Source organism: Chelmon rostratus, chromosome 15 (assembly GCF_017976325.1).
Source record: "Chelmon rostratus isolate fCheRos1 chromosome 15, fCheRos1.pri, whole genome shotgun sequence".
In the NCBI taxonomy this organism is placed as follows: domain Eukaryota; kingdom Metazoa; phylum Chordata; class Actinopteri; order Chaetodontiformes; family Chaetodontidae; genus Chelmon; species Chelmon rostratus.
Window position 1 is genome coordinate 21804518 of NC_055672.1, and position 19802 is coordinate 21824319.

General features: G+C 42.9%; 2 protein-coding genes across 2 annotated transcripts; one reads left to right on the plus strand and one right to left on the minus strand.

Moving 5' to 3' along the window:
• Nucleotides 1-249: 249 nt before the first annotated feature.
• Nucleotides 250-3879, plus strand: gemin2 (gem (nuclear organelle) associated protein 2). The gene is made up of 10 exons (XM_041954143.1): nt 250-505; nt 841-925; nt 1146-1235; nt 1612-1671; nt 1870-1986; nt 2101-2145; nt 2238-2306; nt 2541-2651; nt 3036-3094; nt 3225-3879. Exons 1-10 carry the CDS (start codon nt 384-386, stop codon nt 3262-3264), a joined length of 798 nt encoding a protein of 265 aa, XP_041810077.1. The 5' UTR covers nt 250-383; the 3' UTR covers nt 3265-3879.
• A 565-nt stretch (nt 3880-4444) lies between these two features.
• On the minus strand, nt 4445-10697 carry pnn (pinin, desmosome associated protein). Its single transcript, XM_041953763.1, has 9 exons — nt 10574-10697; nt 10036-10113; nt 9174-9245; nt 8463-8538; nt 7898-7992; nt 7507-7582; nt 6975-7130; nt 6587-6725; nt 4445-6426 (listed from the first exon to the last, which is right to left on the minus strand). The coding sequence occupies exons 1-9, from the start codon at nt 10684-10686 to the stop codon at nt 5159-5161; spliced, it is 2073 nt and encodes a 690-aa protein (XP_041809697.1). The 5' UTR covers nt 10687-10697; the 3' UTR covers nt 4445-5158.
• Between the last annotated feature and the right edge of the window lie 9105 nt (nt 10698-19802).

Consider the following 19802-nt stretch of genomic DNA (forward strand, 5'->3'; position numbering starts at 1 on the left):
CAAAATATTATCTGATGACTGGTCAAAGGTTTTTATTTTATTTCAGAGATGAATGATAGAGGAAAAAACTTCAATGTGAAATAACCAAACAGACATGACGACAGAGAAGTGTTTTGCTAAAACGTGGACATTTTGTGGACTTCGCCCTTCAACAAAAAACAGGGCAAGTGGCGTCCATTACCATGACAACCAGAACGGCGCACAAAGATGACATCATCACGCCGCCTTGACAACAAAGATGGCGGCCTAGCGTGCGAATAGGTTAGCCACCTGTGAAGAATTCGTTGTTTATGTGGCCCGAAGACTTTTTTGTTATAAGTCGGCGCTTCATTCGCACTTAACCTCATTCATTTTCATAGAAATTAACTTACAGTTAATAGAAAATGAAGTCCGACGTGGAGGAGTTAATGCCGAGGTTGCTGCCCATTGAGTTTGGAGCTGGTGCGGAGGACCTGGACCTGAACGGACCGCCGAGAAACCCACGTGAATACCTCCGTCAAGTCCAGTAAGTTCGCCTCAGACAGCTCCCTTTGTTCCCGTTTTGACGTTGGAGAATTGGCGTGAGTGACTGCCATGTATGCTACACTGATGCTGCCACCGGAACTATTGTCACGTTGAATATGGTGGAAAGTGGACGGCTCATTATCTAATATGTCAGAGGTACAAAATAGGATGTTACTGTGACAGCCAGCGTGGTGGACGCCATGCCAGGGTTGCAGTAAATATTGTTTCGTGCTTCCATTTCCACTCTTTACTCAATTGTGCTCTACTCCCATAAAAGGAGTAGAGTGCATCAGTTAAGCCAGCTTGTCATGTGTCAGTGTGTTTCCTTTCCCTCAGGCTGGAGGCGTCGCTATGTCCAGAGGTGGTGGTTGCTCAGATTGACCCAAAGAAACTGAAGAAGAAGCAAACCGTCAATGCATCTGTGAGTTAATGTACACGATGAGGCAAAGAAAAAAAAGGCTACAAATGCTGTATAAAAATACCCTAGATATATGGTATATATCTGTATTTTGCTTTTAAACGTATAAATCAAATCCAATCACTATTTTTTTTTCACTATCTAAGTAGAACACATGGAGAATATTGGCATGTATGAGATTAGGTGGGATGAGAAAAATGGGAACTCTCTCTCTGTGTTTCAGGTGGCAGGTTGCCATGCTGCTCCATTGGGTTTCTCCCCCACTCTCACTTGGCAGCAGCAGCAAGTCAGCAACTTCTCAGACATCAGACAGGTAAAACAAAACCCATAAAGACACCTTCCAAGTCTTTCGTACTTTAGGGCAAAATTAAGGAGGAAAAAAAAAAAAACAACCAAAACCTAAGGCAGCGTCTTAAAATCCCTTCTCAATAACCTGAAATTATTCAGTTTAGATGATGAAACAAAGAAAAGCAGCAACTCTCATCTGGAAGGCCAGGAAGGTGTAATCCATGTCACAGGATAAAGAGTTTGCCTGTTTTTAAATGTGCTGCAGTGATGCTTTCAGGCAGGGTTATTAAGTGAAAAAGGCAGAGCGGTGCTCTGTAAAGGCACAGAGGCTCTTGAGTATATTTACTACATGATCTGGTTTCACAATCAAATCATCTTTGTGTTCCGCATTTTGCTTTCAGAGCATCGCAAAGAACAGGAAACACTGGAGCAGCCAGAATCTGGACGACAATGTGCTGATGGTGAGGAGGTGGCGTGGTTGCAAATTTCAGTCAATAGTTGCAAAAGTGTACATTTTGATTTTGTAAAATTTGAGCAGAATCACACGCTGATCACTGGAAATCTGATAATGTGCACATAAGACAAGAGACAAACTGAATAAGAGATTTTGCATTCATTATAAGTTCATATAAATTTGTGTGTGTGCTTTTGTCCCTCAGCCAAAGCTTACGGATGAGGAGGGCTGGAAGAGATTTTGTTTAGGAGAGATGGTCTATCTGGGCACTTCGTCCTGCCACACAGATGCCGATCCAGAGCCAGCACTGGATTATAGCAAGGTTGTATGAATGTGTGCTTGTGTGAAGAAAAGTACAAAGGCACTTTAAACAGTGTCAAATCTCAACTGACCAGTTAATTGTGCTTCCTCTGTCGCTGCATGTGTCTGCACTCAGATGGGCTTCCCTCCCTTCCTCAGCATAGTGAGCAGACTGAACCAGGTAAATGACCTCCTCGTTTGGCATTGCGCTCACGCTCCAAACCGGTTCAACAATCTGCTTATTATGTATGATTCTTCCTCATCTCTCTGCAGTCCACAGTGCTGATGGTGTTGGAAATTCTCATCAGTTGGTTTGAGGAACATGAGTTTGTTCCACAGTTGGTGAGTAAAGAGACTTTTCACGAGCCCAGGGCTGCAGTCTCATTTCAGTGTTATTTTGTCTTTTGACCACTCAGTATAGAGGAAAAATACTCTAAATTCACTCCTGTCTTTTTTTCTTTGTCTCACTTTCCACACTTGACACATGAAAAGTGATGGGTCACTCAGTGTGATTATGTTTTATTATGCCAGGTCATTGTGACATAGTTTGATTTCGTGCTTGTTTGTTTGTCATAGGGTCGCTGGCTGTATTCTTTGTTGGCCTGCCTGGAGAAGCCTCTGCTGCCTGAAGCCCACTCCTCAATCAGACAGCTAGCCAGGAGATGTGCTCAGTGCCGCAGCACGCTGGTATGATTCACTTTGTACTGCTAGTCTGTGTCACTCTACTGCTGCCAGCCTCTGTGTAGAACTACCAACGTGTGTTTGTTGTACCCTTACATCCTCAAATCTAAAAAGTTGCTACTTCTGCATAATCTTTGGTGCCAAAGCACTAGACTTCACATTCTATTGTATCCTCTCATCGTAGCTCTCACAGCTCATGCTGACTGGCAATGTGTGCCAGAACCAATAAATGAATAACTCCATAGATCACTGTATTTTTATCTCTGTAGGGGGACAGTACTGTATTTTAATGTTAACCATTCACAGCAGTCTGTTTTTGTCAAATCTCTTGATGTGATATATTGAAACTGACAATCTCTGAACGTCTATCCTGCCTTTATGATTCCACAGGAGAGTCCTGAGGACGAGACGCTGCCTGCCCTCAACCTGCTCATCTGTCTTGTCGCCAGGTATTTGTCACTAAGTCCAAAACGTTTCTCTTGATCTCAACATACACTGTGGTCACTATGTCAGTTTTAACTTCTGTGCTAAACACTCTATGTATACTGTTAGGCTCATTTCCTTTTGTCTGTCCTGCAGATACTTTGAACAGAATGACCTGGCAGACCAGCCGGAGTGAACAATGGGTTGAACTGTGGTGATAAAGTAGTGACCAGTATCAACAAACATTAAGGAGGAATACGCTGAAAGCTCTCTTTGTCACAGTTCAGACAACAGGCTGTACAGTCAACAAGAAATGTTTGACGATGGAGGTTCTTAGCCAGCCTCTGTGCACATGTTGCAATGAGATGTCGCAGACAGAACCAATGGGACTGGATCGTAAACCCACAAATCGTATTATTGCAAGCAACCAAGTCATTTGGTCACTTGAATGGACCTCTGCTGATGCAACTGGACAGAAGCCAAAACGGTACAATGACGATCTGTAGAAGTGCAACTTTTTTTCTTTATGAATTTATTCCTGAGGTTTATGGATGTAATGCAATATTTGTGTATGAAACTGTGAAAAAGTACTTGTGTATTTTGTTGTTTCAAGTGTTTGAGCCCCAACAAATATCTCAAATTGTTGCCAGTATTAATACTGTGGCTTTTTAGCAGCAAAGTGACAAGGCTCTAGGTCCATCTCCAAAGATCCGCTTTGGTCCGGAGTGAAATATCTGCACAGACAGAAGTACTGCACATATCACCCACCAGGAAATTTAACACACAATGATCCACACAGGATGAATTTGAGTGACCTTGGTGATCACCTGACTTTTCTTCTATCTCAACCAGCTCAGTGTCACCTTATTTCAGCATAATGACCCACCAAACATGGCAGCCACACCTCAGATGACCATCTTCTTTTGGTAGAGGAGTCACTCCAATTGCAGGTTACTTCTTGCCTCCACTGGTGATGCATCAAAATTTAATGACTTAAATAATTAAAATACACAGTTTAACAGTTTTCATGAATTTGCAAAATGACAAGTCACTGTAGCTTAAAACGAAATTGGATATTGCCCTACTGAGGGATGCAAAGACACTAGCTTTATGTCCTGGTTTCAAAAACCAGTTGCATTCTGAGAGCTTTCAGAATGAAACATCCTAATCCTCTCATTTTGATGCATGCACCTCTGGACAGGTCTGGAAATGCAGCATGCAGAGCTGAAGTGATTGATACAACAGTCCATTTTATCATAGGAGGTTTTGCTGTGATTATTTTACAGCATTGTAAAACAAAATAAAGTAGTACATCTTTAAATTAAGACGGTCACACAAAAGACTCTGGAACCCGAAAAAAACTGAAAAACACCACAAACATTTACACTAATACCTCACCTTTAATTTGAAGCAGTTTATCAGTTGGTACAAAACAAAATTGGAAAAACATTTTCAAAAAACAGAATTTGAGCAAATCACACAAGTATCCGTGTGATGAAGATACAAGGGCCTTGACATTGATCAAATGGTAGAAATAAATGAGGATCAACAGCACTGTCACATCAACTTGAACACAACTTCTGCACGTTAATGGTTACTGCCACCATAACCATCAATACTCCTGCCTATAGCATTACGGTTAGGATGAAAAACTGTACGCAAAAAGTCAACGTGATCTTTTAATAGTGCCACAAAGACCTTATTAAAACCCAAATGTCAGGCTGAAGAGAAATTATTTGGATTTTAAAATGAGGTCTTTAATAGTCTTCACTGTCTTAAACCTGTTTTGGTAAAGGAGTCGCCCTGCCAGATACTGCGAAAAATAGTCCAGTTTACAATACTTTCGCCAAGTAAAGGGAAACGATGGAGGCAAATTAGAGCCATTCATCCATTGTTTCATTTCAGTTTTGACATCGACTTAAAAATCCCTACATGGAGGAAAACAATCCTCCTATGTTAAAACTTCAACAGGCCTTTTTGTGGCGTTTCAAGAGAAAAAGCGAGTTTAAAATCTCTCATCATCTCGTGTCGTTTAGTAAATAGTTTACTTTCCCTCATCTTAACGGTACGGAGGCTGAATAAGAAACAGATTAGCGTCTCTTGTCCTTCCTGTCTCTATCTTTATGCTCCCTATCGCTCCGGGACGATCTGCCCATCCCTTCCTCGCTCCTCCTCTTCCTCCTCTCCTTCGATCCCTTCGAGTCCCTCCCTCCTCCGCTTCCCCCTCCTGACTTGCGGTGGCTCCGCTCTTCTTTCTTCCTGCCCCGATCTGACGGCCTCCTCTTGCGCTTACCGCTGTCTCGGCTGCGACTTCGACTGCTGCTGTTGGACGACGAGGACGACGAGGATGACGACGACGAAGAGGAGCGGCTGGATCCAGAGGAAGAGGAGGAGCTTCCGCTGGAGGAGGAGCCGGAGGAGGAAGAGGAGGAGCTGTTGCTATGGCTGCGGGCCTTCCTTGGCTCCTTGTCCTTCTTCCTCCCTCTGCCACCATCCTCTTCCTCCTTAGAGGGTGCAGGGGTGATGCTGGGGGCCTCCTGGGAATCGGGCAGTTTTGGGGGTTCTTCGTGCTGCAGCTTCACCTCTGCAGCCTGGCTCTCGACTGCTGAGTTCTGGAACCCGAGGCCAGGGATAACGAAATCCTGCCCGGCGACTGTGGGGGCTGTTTGAGAGCCAGGGAACCTCTCCAACCCCAGAACCCCAGAGGACTTAACTGCTGGTTCCTCTGCAGTTTGGCTGGGCAGGGGCTGCTGACTGGTATTTGGTGCTTCTGGGCTGGTTACAGTTGGCTCAGAGGATTGGGCATCCAGGGTCTTCTCATTTGGGGGGTCTGTGAGCCCCTGTTGACTGTCTGTTTCTTCCCCCTCTCCCTTACTCCTCTCCTTCTGCTCTGGTCCGCCCTCCACCTCCTCTGACCCTGGACTGGCCTCCTTCCTCTCGTTCTCCACCCTATCCTCCCTGTCCTTGACCCCCTCCTCTCCTACCTTCTTTTCCTCACTGCCCTCCTCACTAAGCTCCATCCCCTCCTCCTCTTCCTCCACCTTCTTCAACTCTTCCTTCTCCCCTTCCTCCCTTTCCTCCCTCTCCTCCCCCTCGTCTTTCTCTGTCACCTTTCTATCCTTTTCCCTCTCCTCCTCCTCCTCCTCATCTTCCTCTTCCTCCTCCTCCTCCTCCATTTCTGCACCCCTCTTGTTACCTGTCACCTTGACTACCTGACCTGTAGGCTTACCCTCCGCCGGATGGTCCATCCCTGTTGCTGCCGTGTTGCCGTCCTGGTCGCGGTTTGGCTGTCGCCGAGGGCGGGACTCCATCTTGCTGAGGTGTTCGGCAAAAGCCTCACACCTCTCCTCAAACACAGCTGTTCAGAAAACAAAACCAAACATCCGCAGAGGTTACAGAGTGATTAACACACAAACCTGTTTTCTCCAGGTGTCTGGAAAACATCCTCTCATCAACATTTTAAGAAGTGAAATTCTTCAAAAGAAACATCTGTCTCTTCAAACGAGGACCCCACTGACCATTTAGTTTCTTGGTGGAGTCGTCGAGGAGTTTCTGTGTGGCGGAGCACATTTTTCCAGGCAGGTAGAAGATATGAGGCTTGGTCTTCGTACGAATATATTTCACCAGACGATTATTGTGGCTGGTCCACTCCTCTTGCTGTCAATGGAGGAAGGAGAAGGCTAAGTGACATTCTGGCAAAGTACAAACTCTCTTGGTCTCATCCATTTTATGTATAATCACAACAAAACACATTTTCCACACTATCTATACGACATTGCACCATACCAGACACTATATGTATGCATTCATTTTCTAAACCACCTCCCATCCAACCATTTCATGTTCAGTTTTCAACATCTCTTGTTTCTCCTGGCACCAGAATGGTGTGAAGAAGCAGCCTCTCACCAGCTGAGCTAATTCCACTTTCTGTTCCAGTAGTCTCAGCTCAGTCTGTTTGGCTCTCCTCTCTTCAAACAGCTCCCTCTTTTCAGTCTCCACCTTCTTTCTCTCAGCCTCGGCCTGAACCTCAAGCTTCTGCTCGATCTCTGTACGCCGCTTTTGCTGTGGGGGCAAAAGGAGACCATAGATGGGATTAAGCGTTGAATGGGAAGATAAACACACACATCAAATAATTACCCAACTTCTTATTTCTAAAACTAGAGCACACACATTACCCTACGTAAAGTTTTGACCGTATCAGTCTGGTTTCAGAGGCTAAAACAATCTAAATCTACTTCTGTAACAGTGTGAAAGTAAAACTGGATTAAAATATTTCAGGGGACAATTTGTTGTCTCTGCCTTGTTGGACGACATTAGCTACTACTCATTAGCTGCTACTACTACTACTACTACTCAGGAAGTGTGTTTATTTGCTTTGCCCGTCCTCCTGAATGGCAGTCAGCTCAACAAGTCCACTCATCAAGACAGATTTCCTCACCTTCTCTGTAGAGACATTTGACTCCTGTTTGAATTTTTGCAGGGTTCCCATCAGCAGGCCGAACATGCGCCGATTCCTGACCAAGAAAACACACATCATACACCATCACATACAGAAGAGGTGTTCAATGATTAATATCCACCCTCAGCCTCGTGTGTGTGTGTGTGTGTGTGTGTGTGTATATATATATATATATATATATATATATATATATATATATATATATATATATATATATATATATATATATATATATATATATATATATATATTTTTTTGGCATTCTGGATCTTCTCTTTGCTGTTGCATTTTGACAAATAAACTATAAATGTTGTGACAGTCGTCAGCTTTGTGCGTCAGGGCAGCAGGGCCGTAGCTCATGTTGGCATACCTCTGTTTGCCCTTCTCATCCATGGTTTGATCTTGAATGAGGTCTCGGCGTGTTCTCTCCTTGGAGGTAGCTACTACAGACGACTGCAACGCCGGCTGAGAAGATGAAAATGCGAGAGAGAAAACTAATATGTTAGGACTGTTTTCCTTTCAAAACACTGAATGTCTTAACTTGCCCAAATAACTGACATTTAATTGTCTGTTAATGATGACTCTCTTTCTGACAAAATACTATCAGAGCACCATTTGCTGTGTTTTTGTCCGACCCATTTCAAAACTAATTACCCAGGATGCATGTTGATGCCAAATCGAAAGAGGTTTAGAGGTAAAATAAATGTGAGACAATAAACAATAGGGAGCACAATGCTTGCAATATACTGAATACCTGTAAAATACAGACCAATAAGGTAGGACAAGGTGCTCTGATACACAAAATAAATAAACAAGTAGTCACCAAGACACCTGCCAGAACAGCGTAAATATTTTCTGTGGTAGGCTGATATATTAACTAATAAATCCAATAATGTCACCAATAGCAACACTTTTCAGAAGAGATAAACGTTTACCTTTTTGACATCGTCATCATCCTCGGCGTCGCTGTCGGGACGTATGTCTCTCCTGGCCCTCTGGTCCCCTGCCAGCCTGCAAGCGCGCGCGCACACACACACACACACAAAAGATAAGATGCCTTTAAGTGACAGAGACTTCACAATCATAGACTGCTGCTGCTCTCATAGGTGTCAGGGCAGATAGACTAACTAAGGCCTTGCATCTGTCAGAAGGCAAAGAATCAAAGTGACTCAATTATTTCCTGGGGTGTGAACACAAGAAAAGTCCAAAAATAACTGAAAGACAGCAACAAAATACAACCACAGAACAGAAGAGAAATGTTATCACATTTTCTCACTGCTGTTCAGCATGAGGCAGTCTGTTTGGATCCCACTGAGCAATAATAGCTTGTGGTTTATTTCAATATCAGCCTTCAAATCAATTCAAATTGAGTGGAAGTCTTTGTTTCCCTAAATCTACTTTCTCATTCTAAAAGCTTAGCAGTTATAAGCTAAACACTATTGTACACTGAAGATGATCCAGAGCTTCAAAGCAGAGAATTTGGGTAGAGTTGAATAGGATTTGAATATAGCTTTATTAGTAAAATTGTTCTGAATAACTGCATTAGTCCCTTCTATGAGTCTGTGTCAATCTACCAGAGATGTTTTACCATCATGAAATTGTGTGCAGAGCTGTTGTTAGTACAGCAGTAACATGCAAAGTCTCACCTCAGCAGGGCTCCTTCGATGTCCCTCTGCTTGGCAGGGGGGCCGCCGCTTCCAATATCTGAGAGACTACGCCTGGGAAAGCAGACAGAGGTGAGAGTTAATCATGCTCTTTAAAACAATTGGCTCTGATTTACAAAAATGTTCATGTCAGCAAGAGCAAATTCATGTTCTGTGTGTGTTTTGCCAGACTGTGGCACTTTTTCATCTCTATTGCAGATTATTTGTTTCACAAACAAATATACAATTAAAAACGGACACTCAGTGGCCAGTTTAGTAGGTACACTGAGCTAAAATTAAAGCTATTTCAAAAGTCCAGCATTAAATCCTACCTTCATGAAGGTTACCACGTTAAAACTGTTGTAGAGAAGTGAGGATTAAATTTCACAGAGTCTTTGGAAGATGTAGTTTGTGGTGCAGCTGACTTGTATATGTTATATCGAGGTGTTTAGTTTATCCTCTGAAAGCTTAGTCCATGAACTGGAAAATAATAAAAATCTACTTAACAGCAGCTGATCCATAATTTACAAGCTTTTGTACTCCTTCATTCCACAGCCCTTTCCCACCAACTACACCTCTGCTATGTGGTAATAATCATGTGAAGCAATTTCTACAGATTTATAGTTTTATCAATTACGTGTAAGTCAGTGGGTCAATCGTCAGCCAAATCCAGAAATGCATTTGCTTTGATGCAATCAATAGGAGGTGTGTACCTGTTACTGCCATGCATGATCAAAATTTAACAGCTTATTTTCTGATCAAATTTAGTACAGCTTGCACGCCATTTGTGAGCACCCATTAAGTCTGTCAATATCCAAATAAACATAAATGCCCCTGCATTTAGCTATCTAGACCACATCTTTACCTGAGCAGGTTCATTCCTCTGCCTCTACCTCCACCGGGGCCTGCCATGGGCCCGCCGAGCCGACGGATCTGACCCGGTCTGTCAACAAAGCAATAAACAAGGTTAAAAGCAAGAAATGGTTAGCAAAGCTAGCCATTTTACTGCTCCGAAAGAAAACGTTACAATTTATTTCGCGAAAATTATGTCGTCAAGACAAGACACTTGGTTCGATTAACAGGTAAATCTGTAGTGACGTCTAACGTTACAGGGCCTAGCAGTAGTTGGCGTACTACGTTGGATATTTGGCCTCAAGGTTAGAAGTAGTTATTCTTTCCGGGTTTATTTAGTACTTGAACTGGTTAATTCATCCGGTGAGACAAGGGTAAGGCGAGCCTCTGTAGATGCTGCTAGATTAAAAAAAATCTAACGAGGTGGTAATATTTGCTAACTAGCTAACCGACTCATGCTACCCATATCGCTGGTCATTTGAATGCTAGCAAGTTGGTTAGCTCATCACTACAAAAACGCCAAAAACCAAATAACCACTCGGACATTTTACCTTGATTCATTGGGATCGCGCCCCGTTAATTTGCGAATATTATCGTCCACATTTTTCAAGCTTTCCTTGGCTTTTTCGAGCTGGTCTTGCAAGCTCCGCACCACCACCGCCATCTTGCCTCCAGTTAGCGCGAATCACGTGTTCTTCTTCTTCTACCTTCCCTCGCTCTATTTTCTTCTTCGGGTTTTACATGCGACGCTGTGAAGCATTACCGCCATCTACTGCTCTGTTTTGTAATCGTAAAAGTGACCAGATTTTAATAGCACAACTCCCTCACTAAAATGTAATGACATTTCTTTTTAAAAATGGACAACACGGTACTAAGCTATGTGCTATTTCAGCTGCATGTAAGCACTATATCAGCCTGCTGCCACTAGCATTTACCTTCACACCCACATAAAAGCAGAAGCCAGTTTGTTTCAGAATATTTCCTGAAAAAAGACAAAAGGGAAACAAAGCAACTATCATCCAATGCCTAAAAGCAGTGAATAATTGTTTGATGCAAAATAGTTAGATCAGAGACATGAGCCCTTCCTGGAGATGGACGGTGGCCCATGGTGGTAAAGGTGTATATACACATTTTGTGCTGGTTTGTGAGACAGACCCTGTTGTCTCTTTTCGTCTCCAAAATGTCTTGCCTGTAATTGTCAACTTTCCAATAAAAAAACATGAATTGAATTCAAATCTGGAAACCTTTCTCTGTTTTCAGGGATTTGGAAAGTATGTGTTTCTTTTTAGTTTGTATTTAGAACAAAGTGTTCCTCATTTTACTTGATTTCTCCTGAGCCACAGAGCACAGACGCTCTTTCTTCCCTTGGCAGCCAGGTTCTATATGCCTGCCTGTCTCTTTTGAACTGTATTACAAAGTGAGTTGAGAGCCGCAGCCCTGAATTGTTAGCGTAAGACTGAAAATAAAACCTCTTTGAGTCCTGCTCTTGCAGCTCCTGCATATCAAAGTGGGGAACCAAGTACCAGACCGCAGTCAATTTCCTGGTTCATATTTGCATGTGGTGCAGCTGGATTTCTGCTCTTTCACTGATATTATATCAGTGTCATTCTGCTCCATTATCTTCTATATAACAATGAATTATTTAAGGTATAAGTACATCAATGCATTGTGGCAGTGTGTGTGTTACACAACTCTATTTATGAACTCAATGAATTATGAGCATGAGCCTGCTAAATGCACATGTGACGTGTGTGTGCACATACTACGTAATGTGTTAAAGTATAATGTATATATTTGAAACACTGAGCTGCAGCAGAGCCTGTATGTTGACGAATACTGTCTATCACATGATGTGGTTACCATTAAAGGGAAAAACCACCCTAAACCACCCATTGTGTCACTTCACTAGAAAATACATGAACTCAAAGCATGATGTTCTCAAATAGTGAAAAGACTAAAAGGAGTTGCAACAATATATGAAAAATAATAATTCCATTCCAGTGTCTGGCAGAGCCTTTGCTGTTAACATCCTGCTGGGGAATAATTAAACATCACCTGTTGTGGTAACTGTGGGCCACAGAAAAATCAGTTTCAGCTTAATTGCACAGGACCAACATGATAATCTTATAGTCTTATTATCCAGACATGAACAAGCTCTTTGTCTGAGCACTGAACAAAGCAGAAAACAAGCTGAAACTAGCAGTGTGCATTCTCCTCTGTTGTGTCAGCAGAGCTTATGGGCCAATATTCATACTATCAAGGCTACTTGTAAAATAAATCATTAGTTAAAGCAGCCATAGAAAATGCTTTTCTTCATACTAAAGAACGTGAACAAAGTTGCACCCTCACACCACAGTTTTTAGGTGTGGCTTTTGGCTGCATCATCATTACTTTTATCTATGGCCTCCATGTTTTTTCCCCTCAGATAGGAAGGTAACTTCATTGGGTGGGTAGCAACTGTAGCTCACTGTTGTCTCATAATGTTTTCTATTATGTCTCATATCGGTGTTCTATCTAAGTGTGTGCAAAGGGAAAAGCATCATTCCTCCTGGTTCGTTGCTCTCTGCCTGCTTTGGCTCAGCAGTCTTTCAGTATCCCACCCTCTCTCTCTGCACGTCACTAACAACTTCCTCCACGTTTCCCATAGTTGTGTTGCCATGGTGACATTGGTTGAATCTCATTTGGAAGCATTTCATGTTGCCTCCTCCCTTGAGGGACAGCCCTGCAGCGCAGGGATGTGTTGTGTTACTGAGCCTTTCTGGAGTGTCGGTCCATTGAGAAATGCTCCCGTCAGTGTTTTCCTCCTCATCAACTGTCCTCCTTTGGATGGAGTCCATCGTCTGTAACCATATATACACGTAAAGCTAGAGCTATAAACTTCTTTGAGCTCTGAGCAAATACATCTGGCTTGGTTTGAATAATGAAGGTCTTTTTTGAGTCAAGTGAAAATGAAGAAAAGGTTGTTAGCTAGTACAGTGGTTCCAAACACACTGGAGCTGTACCTGTTTGTCACTCAGCTAGTACGTCCTGTTTTCTTTCACCTCCAACAGTGACCAGTTATTGGCAGTATTGCTGTAGATGACTTTGCTATGGTTCAGCATCTCATTCGAGGGAATTCAGCAGTAGGACTCTTATACATCAGCCATCCACTGACCCTCAGTAAAAAGACTGTCAAACCTAAAGAGTCTGATAGTAACCAATGCTAAATAACCCTCTAAACAACATATCTGTAGGGACCGTCTTTAAAACCCCAAGAGGTCTGGGAACCTTACTGCTGTCTACCCAGGATGCTGCAGGAGCTAAAACATGAGGTAAAGAAACAATGAGGCACTGGAAGCAAACAACTTTTTAATGCTTTTATTCACTGACTAAAAGAAGAGAAGCATTCATTCAACATTAATTCAAATCAACATTCGGCAGGTTGACCTCTCAAGTGTACGCCATCTGTCAGTGAAGAGGTTTAACATGGAGGTTTGTAATGTATCCTCCCTTTTCTTCACAACAGAACCATGGATCAACACTGTTCTCTATGATAAAATCTGTCCTCTCAGCTGGAGGGGACTAATTCCCTGCAGACTAAACCAAAAACACACCTGGAAAGGTTTCAAATCAGAGTTTTACATCATTTCAGTCTCATATTTACTTCAGAGCAACTTCTAAGACATGGATTAAGCCAAGTTCTAAAAAGCACTTGAGTTAGAGACTACGCTCAGGTGGTGGTAAAACAGTGCACGGATCAGATCTGAAAGATGAAATGTATCTAAAATCTGTTGTCTGAAACCTGGTCCAGCTGGGTTCTGGGTTACGTCTGGTTCCCTGCTTACAGGAAGAAGGTAAAACACACTGCTATGTGCTCACTTTAACAAACACAATCACACAGGAACATAACGCTCAGAATATTCAACATTGAGGATGGTAAAACCATTTTTGCAAAAAAACACACAACAACATAGCTTCTGATTTACAAAGTCTGTGTGATTTTATATTATACTTCATGTTCATAAATTGAACCTGGACATGTGTTGCATAAGAGTATACCACGGTAATGCACTGTTGATACCTATACAAATATGCACTGTGTGAGTTTATATATCTATTTATATAGTTTATATTTCTTCCTCTATGGTTTTCTAAAGACGCAGCCGGGCGCTGTTAGCACTGCTTGTGCCCCTTTGTGGCCACTAGTAAGACTGCTGTTATTGCAAACTGTCCTGATTTTAAACAAATGCACAACATTCGTACCACGATAAAACTAGGGGCCGTCTAGCCAGTCTCACGGAGACCAAGAGTGAGCCCGCTGTCACTGCTGCTGTCGCTGGGCTGGCTGACCAGAATCACAAGATCCTAAAACTAAAATGATAAGATTTCATAAATCATCATAAGGCCAAGTATTGTCATTGCAAGTTGTTATTAGTTTCATGTCTTCATTTCTACTGCGTGACAGTGAGAAAAAGAAAAACAAAATATAACGACAGAAAAAAAAGAGTGTGGATTATATGCATTCCTCTTGCATAGTTGTGAGGCTGGACTGGGCAGCAGGCCTGCCTGCCTGGCTAATTAGGAGCTTTGGCTCTCCAGGCTTGACAAGAAAGACTGTTAGCAGCCAGAACCATCAGAGCCACAGTAGCTGAGATCTAAATGAAGACAGTTGGCTGACACTGAGCATGAATATCTATCAGTTCCTTGATATAGCCAGGTGCTATACACCAACCTCAGGGTACGCACCAGAGCTACTGACAGAGTTTGGCCAGGTTATGCTATCAGTGCCATTTTGTTGTTTCTTCTCTAGAAATGCAGTGTGGCAAGTATATGATAATACCCTCAATATCACTGTTTTGCTGGGATCATCATCACAAGCTGGCTGGAAAAACAGTTTCAGTGTCAGCTATGGCTGAGATTGAAAACTGGAGGCTCTCGGTGTAGCTTCATGCTAATGGCCTTGTTCTGTGTGAACCTCCCCTTCACCCAGATTATATCTAGCCTTATACACATCTATCTATATCTGTTACACAGGACTGATTTTATACCAGTGCAATGCACATCCAGTGTTTTTTTCCCGAGCAACAGAAACATACATCAGGATGTTAATCAGATTGTTCACATTCCTGCGTGAGTCCAGCCCTATGTGAACCCATTCAGAGGTCTTGCATGTACTGGTAGTAGTCTATGGTCTTAGCATTTAGATAAAAAAAACAAAAACAAACAGGAAGCATCTGAAATCTCACATTGTGATGAGGAAACCCTGTCTTTTCATGGTAATCCCTTCAGAAACATGTCACCTTCCCTGAATCTCTTTAAAGGAAGGTTTTGGGCGCAGAACCGTCTCACTACCAACCATTCGCTAGTTTGAGTAGACTTTCCAAAACATTGCAAACACCCCGAGAGTCAACATGGTAACTCTCAAATGGTTAAGTGGAAATGAAACTGGTCATGTCGGATGTGTCTGCCTGTGGCTCTGAGTCTGTGTTTAGACTGATGCAGATCTGACACAGTCTGCTGCTTTGGTACTAAAATAACATGCTCATACGTCTGTCCATGTCAATGGCATTAGTATTGACTATTAAGTATCTGTAAAGAACTGTCAAGCCCAACTCCTTGTATATGAGCCTTGTAGGACAGATGTATCCAGATCCCTGTATATCCACAGTTCTGCAATCACAACAGCTTTAATATGCTGTCAAGGTCGCCCGTCTCAGGTGGACTACATGAGAGGCCAGCTCTGTGGATACAATTACCCACCAGGCCACAGAGGGGGCCCTGTTATCTTCCAGGATTTTGCTATGAATGCATATAAAGAGCACAGAAGAAAAAACAAAACATAAACAGATCAAAAGGGCAGACTGAACTGGCTGCAACCACATCAAAGTACAGCAACTGTGGGTAATGGTCTCCTGAAAAACTGATACTCCATCTCGCCTCTAGAGCCTTCTAACCTCTTTTAATGGCAGAACTAATGAAAAATAAAGCTCTGCTAGCTGTGTGTCAATCAGTCTGTGTACACACAGTATAGTCCAGTCATACTCACACCTCTGTCTGCATATGGTGCATAAATAAGTTCAGGTCAGACTCCAGGTGCCCCTGTGTATCCGTGTATGTTCTTTATTTACTAAACATGCAAGCTAACTTCCTCTTACTGTATTCTGATGTTCTTTAACCTGGCGGACTGATTCATTGGGTGAAACCAACTCATTTCACAGACAGAATAGCTGGTCCTTACATTTTAGCGCAGTCAGTGTATGTTGCTTTCACATGTGACCTTTAGTGTACCTGACACAAAAGGCCCCCAAATGGCCTCAGGATGCTGAAGCATCAAGTGAAAGCAAAGCTCGGCGTTACAGTAACACACGTTAGAAACTCTGTCGACTTCGAAAGAACGACACACTTTAAACAACCACTTCTAAATGGTATCACACCTCTGCTCTGCTCAGACCAGCTGGTAATCTGGTGTGACTAGTCAATATTAGCTGCATGCCTGATCTCTGAGACCAACTCATTCCAAGTAAAAATAAAAAATATAGTATATATTTATATAGAGTCGAATTTCCATGCAGACACTTTAGCCATGTAGTAAACTGTTTGTGAGTCAGATGGCCTGAACAACCCGCATGTGGAATGTTCTGTTCAGAGCAGATCTCTAGCAGCGAATCACTTTACAGCTTCAGAGGCCCGGGACTAAACACATTCCCATCAAATTTGACCATGGTCGTGGGCTTGCCATACAATGCGTCAGACCAGGCACACTGCTCTTTGTTTGAGCCGGGAAGCTACAATCTGTCAGAGAGTCACTTCTGGAAGAAAGTGAGGGAGTGTTTAGTCCCTGACATGTTCGGATATTTAACCGCAGCTCCTCATCCTCCTCGCCTTTAGTTTTACATTCACTCACTCCTCACAGTGAAACAGGTGATGGAAAAAAAAAGGAGAGAGGGAGGAATGGAATATGGTGGTGAGCAAACAGTGTTGCCATGGTCCAACTCCAGTTTTCTCTGCTTAAGCCTCTGTCACACCATAGAAGTACACTGCACCGGACTAGAAAGGCCTTTCTTTGCTCTATGATGCCTCAGCAGCATGCAGTGTAGACCCTGAGTGCCATTCAGACAGGAATTTGGCCACATTGTACAAGTTGTGCACCGATGCTGTTTACCCTTCTTATGGAACACATGTTGGATACAACTACTGTATGCCTTCGGTGACACACGTGCTATACAGCGAGTGTGAAATCCTACATTTCTGAACATAGGGCTCAGCCACAAAGACAACTTTGGCCAAACATTGTGTACAGGTCTGCTTTGGTCTCTTTTTGTGCCAACCACGGAAGGACACTGCTGACATGTTACCTGGCCCAGCACAGTATGGTCCACAGTATGACAAGGGTAGAGACTGGACACCCAAAAACAGATTGGTAGTAGTCAAGGGTTCAGTGGAAGAAACCAAGACCGGAGTGGAACCACTAAGAGTGAGGAAAAAGAAAGAAATGTCAGAATGGAAAGTACTAGAAGGAGGTGTAGAGTAGAGAAGGACTGGACCAGCCTCCTGCCAGTGTGTGCGTACATGGGCACTTCAGAAAGACTTGTGTCTGGGTTCAGTTTGTTCCACTGTGGTCTTTGGCAGCTTAAAACACATCAAGGGAGGAGAACAGATCCAGTGACTCCCGGTACTCATATGAGTGAGCTAGAGGCCTGAGCTATTGTAACTTTCCCTCCGATTGTACCCTGAGAACGAACGATTTCTGTTCCTGTTTCCTGCTGCAGTAGAAGAGATAAGACTACACTGCTGAACATGAACCTCCCCCACATGCATGCGCAGAAAAAATATGATGACTGCACCGCTGACTTGTTCACACACACACACACATTCATACTCTTACACATTTCAACTAAATACACTTTTTGAAGCTTACGTGAAAACTACAGGCACACATCAAGAGAAATGAAAACACGCGTGTGCTGAAACCACAGTTACTCTAGCTCCTTATGCTGCTTCTCAAAGAGTGAACTAACAATCACAGTAACTACAACACACAACACAAAGCTAATAACTTGGGGAGAGCAGAGGTTTTACAGCAGAAAGACTCCAGAAGCGTTCAGGCACAAAATGGCTCAATATTTAGCTATTGGCGATGATACAAAGGGATCAGGGATGAGTCCTTTTTCCACTGATAGCAGTTTTCTGGATTGCCTCACTGGCAGAACTTTGTCTCACCTCTTCTCTCCTTGCAAGGACAACGCTGAGCTCTTTCCGTGCCATTCTCACTAAAATATAGGTATGTTCCGGTTCAGAAGCAATAATAAAGAAGACATTGTTTTGCAATGCCTTTCTGCTCTCATGCATGTTGTCTACATCAGCTTTCACTATCCAGTGTTGTGGTCTTAATTTTCCTAAAATATTCATATGATCACAAATCATCGAAACACTGACTTTCGATAAAGAATTTGTTCTGGAGCAGAAGACTGGAATTTTACTGATTAGAACAGAACTTTTTATACACTTTCCAAATGGGTACATTATGGTTAAATGAAAATTTCATTGTGCTCTAGCCAAACGTCTATCTGGCAGGCCCCTTCTTTTATTCTGTACAGAAACATAGCCACAAAGGCCAAATTGGACTGCCCAAACAGTGGGATCTGACTTCTAGTGCGGGGCCAATAACATGTGGGGGCTTGAGACAGGAAACAGACGAGGAAGCACACATGGTGGGTGAGGGTGGAGTTTGTTAAATCAGCTTTTTAAAATCAGTTTTTTGTAAAAATCCGTTTGCTCAGCTCAGATGGTCTACGTTACACTGTAGATTGCTGTGACTTTCCCCTCCTTATTAAGTGATGCCTTACACAACATAAACTTATGACATCAGAAATCTCTCACATAAAGAACTAAAGTTGAGCTCTAAAAAAATGAGATGACATGACAAACTGGAGTTGGGGAGGAGGAAGATAAAAACCAACATATTTTGGTCTGAATGTGTTATGTTGGTATCGCTATCCCCTCTGAGAGTGTGAGTGTACAGCTCTATATACAGCCACAGGCAGCCTTTAAAAGAAACTCTTGGTACCAGAGTGCCTTTATCCTGAGATATGGACCAAGGACTAGAGAGATTATCATGGCTAAACCATCAAGGTCCCTTGACAGATGAGCAAACATTTGGTAACCACAGGCCCACCAATAGAACCAGTTCAATCGCAACCAAGCAAAGTGCTGGCACACTGTACAACTCTGGTTCCAAATCATTCCATGGAAAAAAGTAAAAATAAATTCCAGGTCAGCCATGTAAACTCAAGACCCTGAAATGGACCTTCACAGTCTGCCATGTCATTGCCCCGACCTCGAAAGTGCCATGGTGTGCACAACAGTAACTGAGCTGAAGCCGTTTGGGGGGAGGGGGGACGTTACTTTCCATTCAATGGCTAGTTGACAGTAGTTCCTTCTAAAAGTTAGGTGCTCTACAGCCCCAACCTAACTTTGATTTTCCTGGTAAAATCCCATCTCGCCTCAGGAAATGACACCAGCGTACCACAGCCGCCACAACACTGGAGCATCAGATGTAAACATACTTGGCCCACGTCATATTCAGAACTCGGTTTTTGTGGAGCACAAGATATTTGGTCGGCAATGCATGGCTTGTGCCCTGAACATGGCATGCTTGTACGTCCACAGAGCCTCAATAACACGGATTTCATTTATTAGGGCAAAGGCATCCCCTCAAGTAATAATTAGACTACGAAAAGGCGACTATGATTCAATCAAAGTAATGCCTTCACTCGAGTTAATGAAAGCCAGTTGCACAGC

Bases quoted from the DNA above. Each gene is read 5' to 3' on its own strand.
- gemin2 (XM_041954143.1), top strand. From the start codon at position 384: ATGAAGTCCGACGTGGAGGAGTTAATGCCGAGGTTGCTGCCCATTGAG. The intron at 2,307-2,540 runs GTGAGTAAAGAG...TGTTTGTCATAG, and splicing joins ATGAGTTTGTTCCACAGTTG to GGTCGCTGGCTGTATTCTTT. The intron at 3,095-3,224 runs GTATTTGTCACT...TCTGTCCTGCAG, and splicing joins CTCATCTGTCTTGTCGCCAG to ATACTTTGAACAGAATGACC.
- pnn (XM_041953763.1), bottom strand. From the start codon at position 10,686: ATGGCGGTGGTGGTGCGGAGCTTGCAAGACCAGCTCGAAAAAGCCAAG. The intron at 9,246-10,035 runs GTAAAGATGTGG...CTGCTTTCCCAG, and splicing joins AGAGGAATGAACCTGCTCAG to GCGTAGTCTCTCAGATATTG. The intron at 6,726-6,974 runs GTGAGAGGCTGC...CTCCATTGACAG, and splicing joins AAGTGGAATTAGCTCAGCTG to CAAGAGGAGTGGACCAGCCA.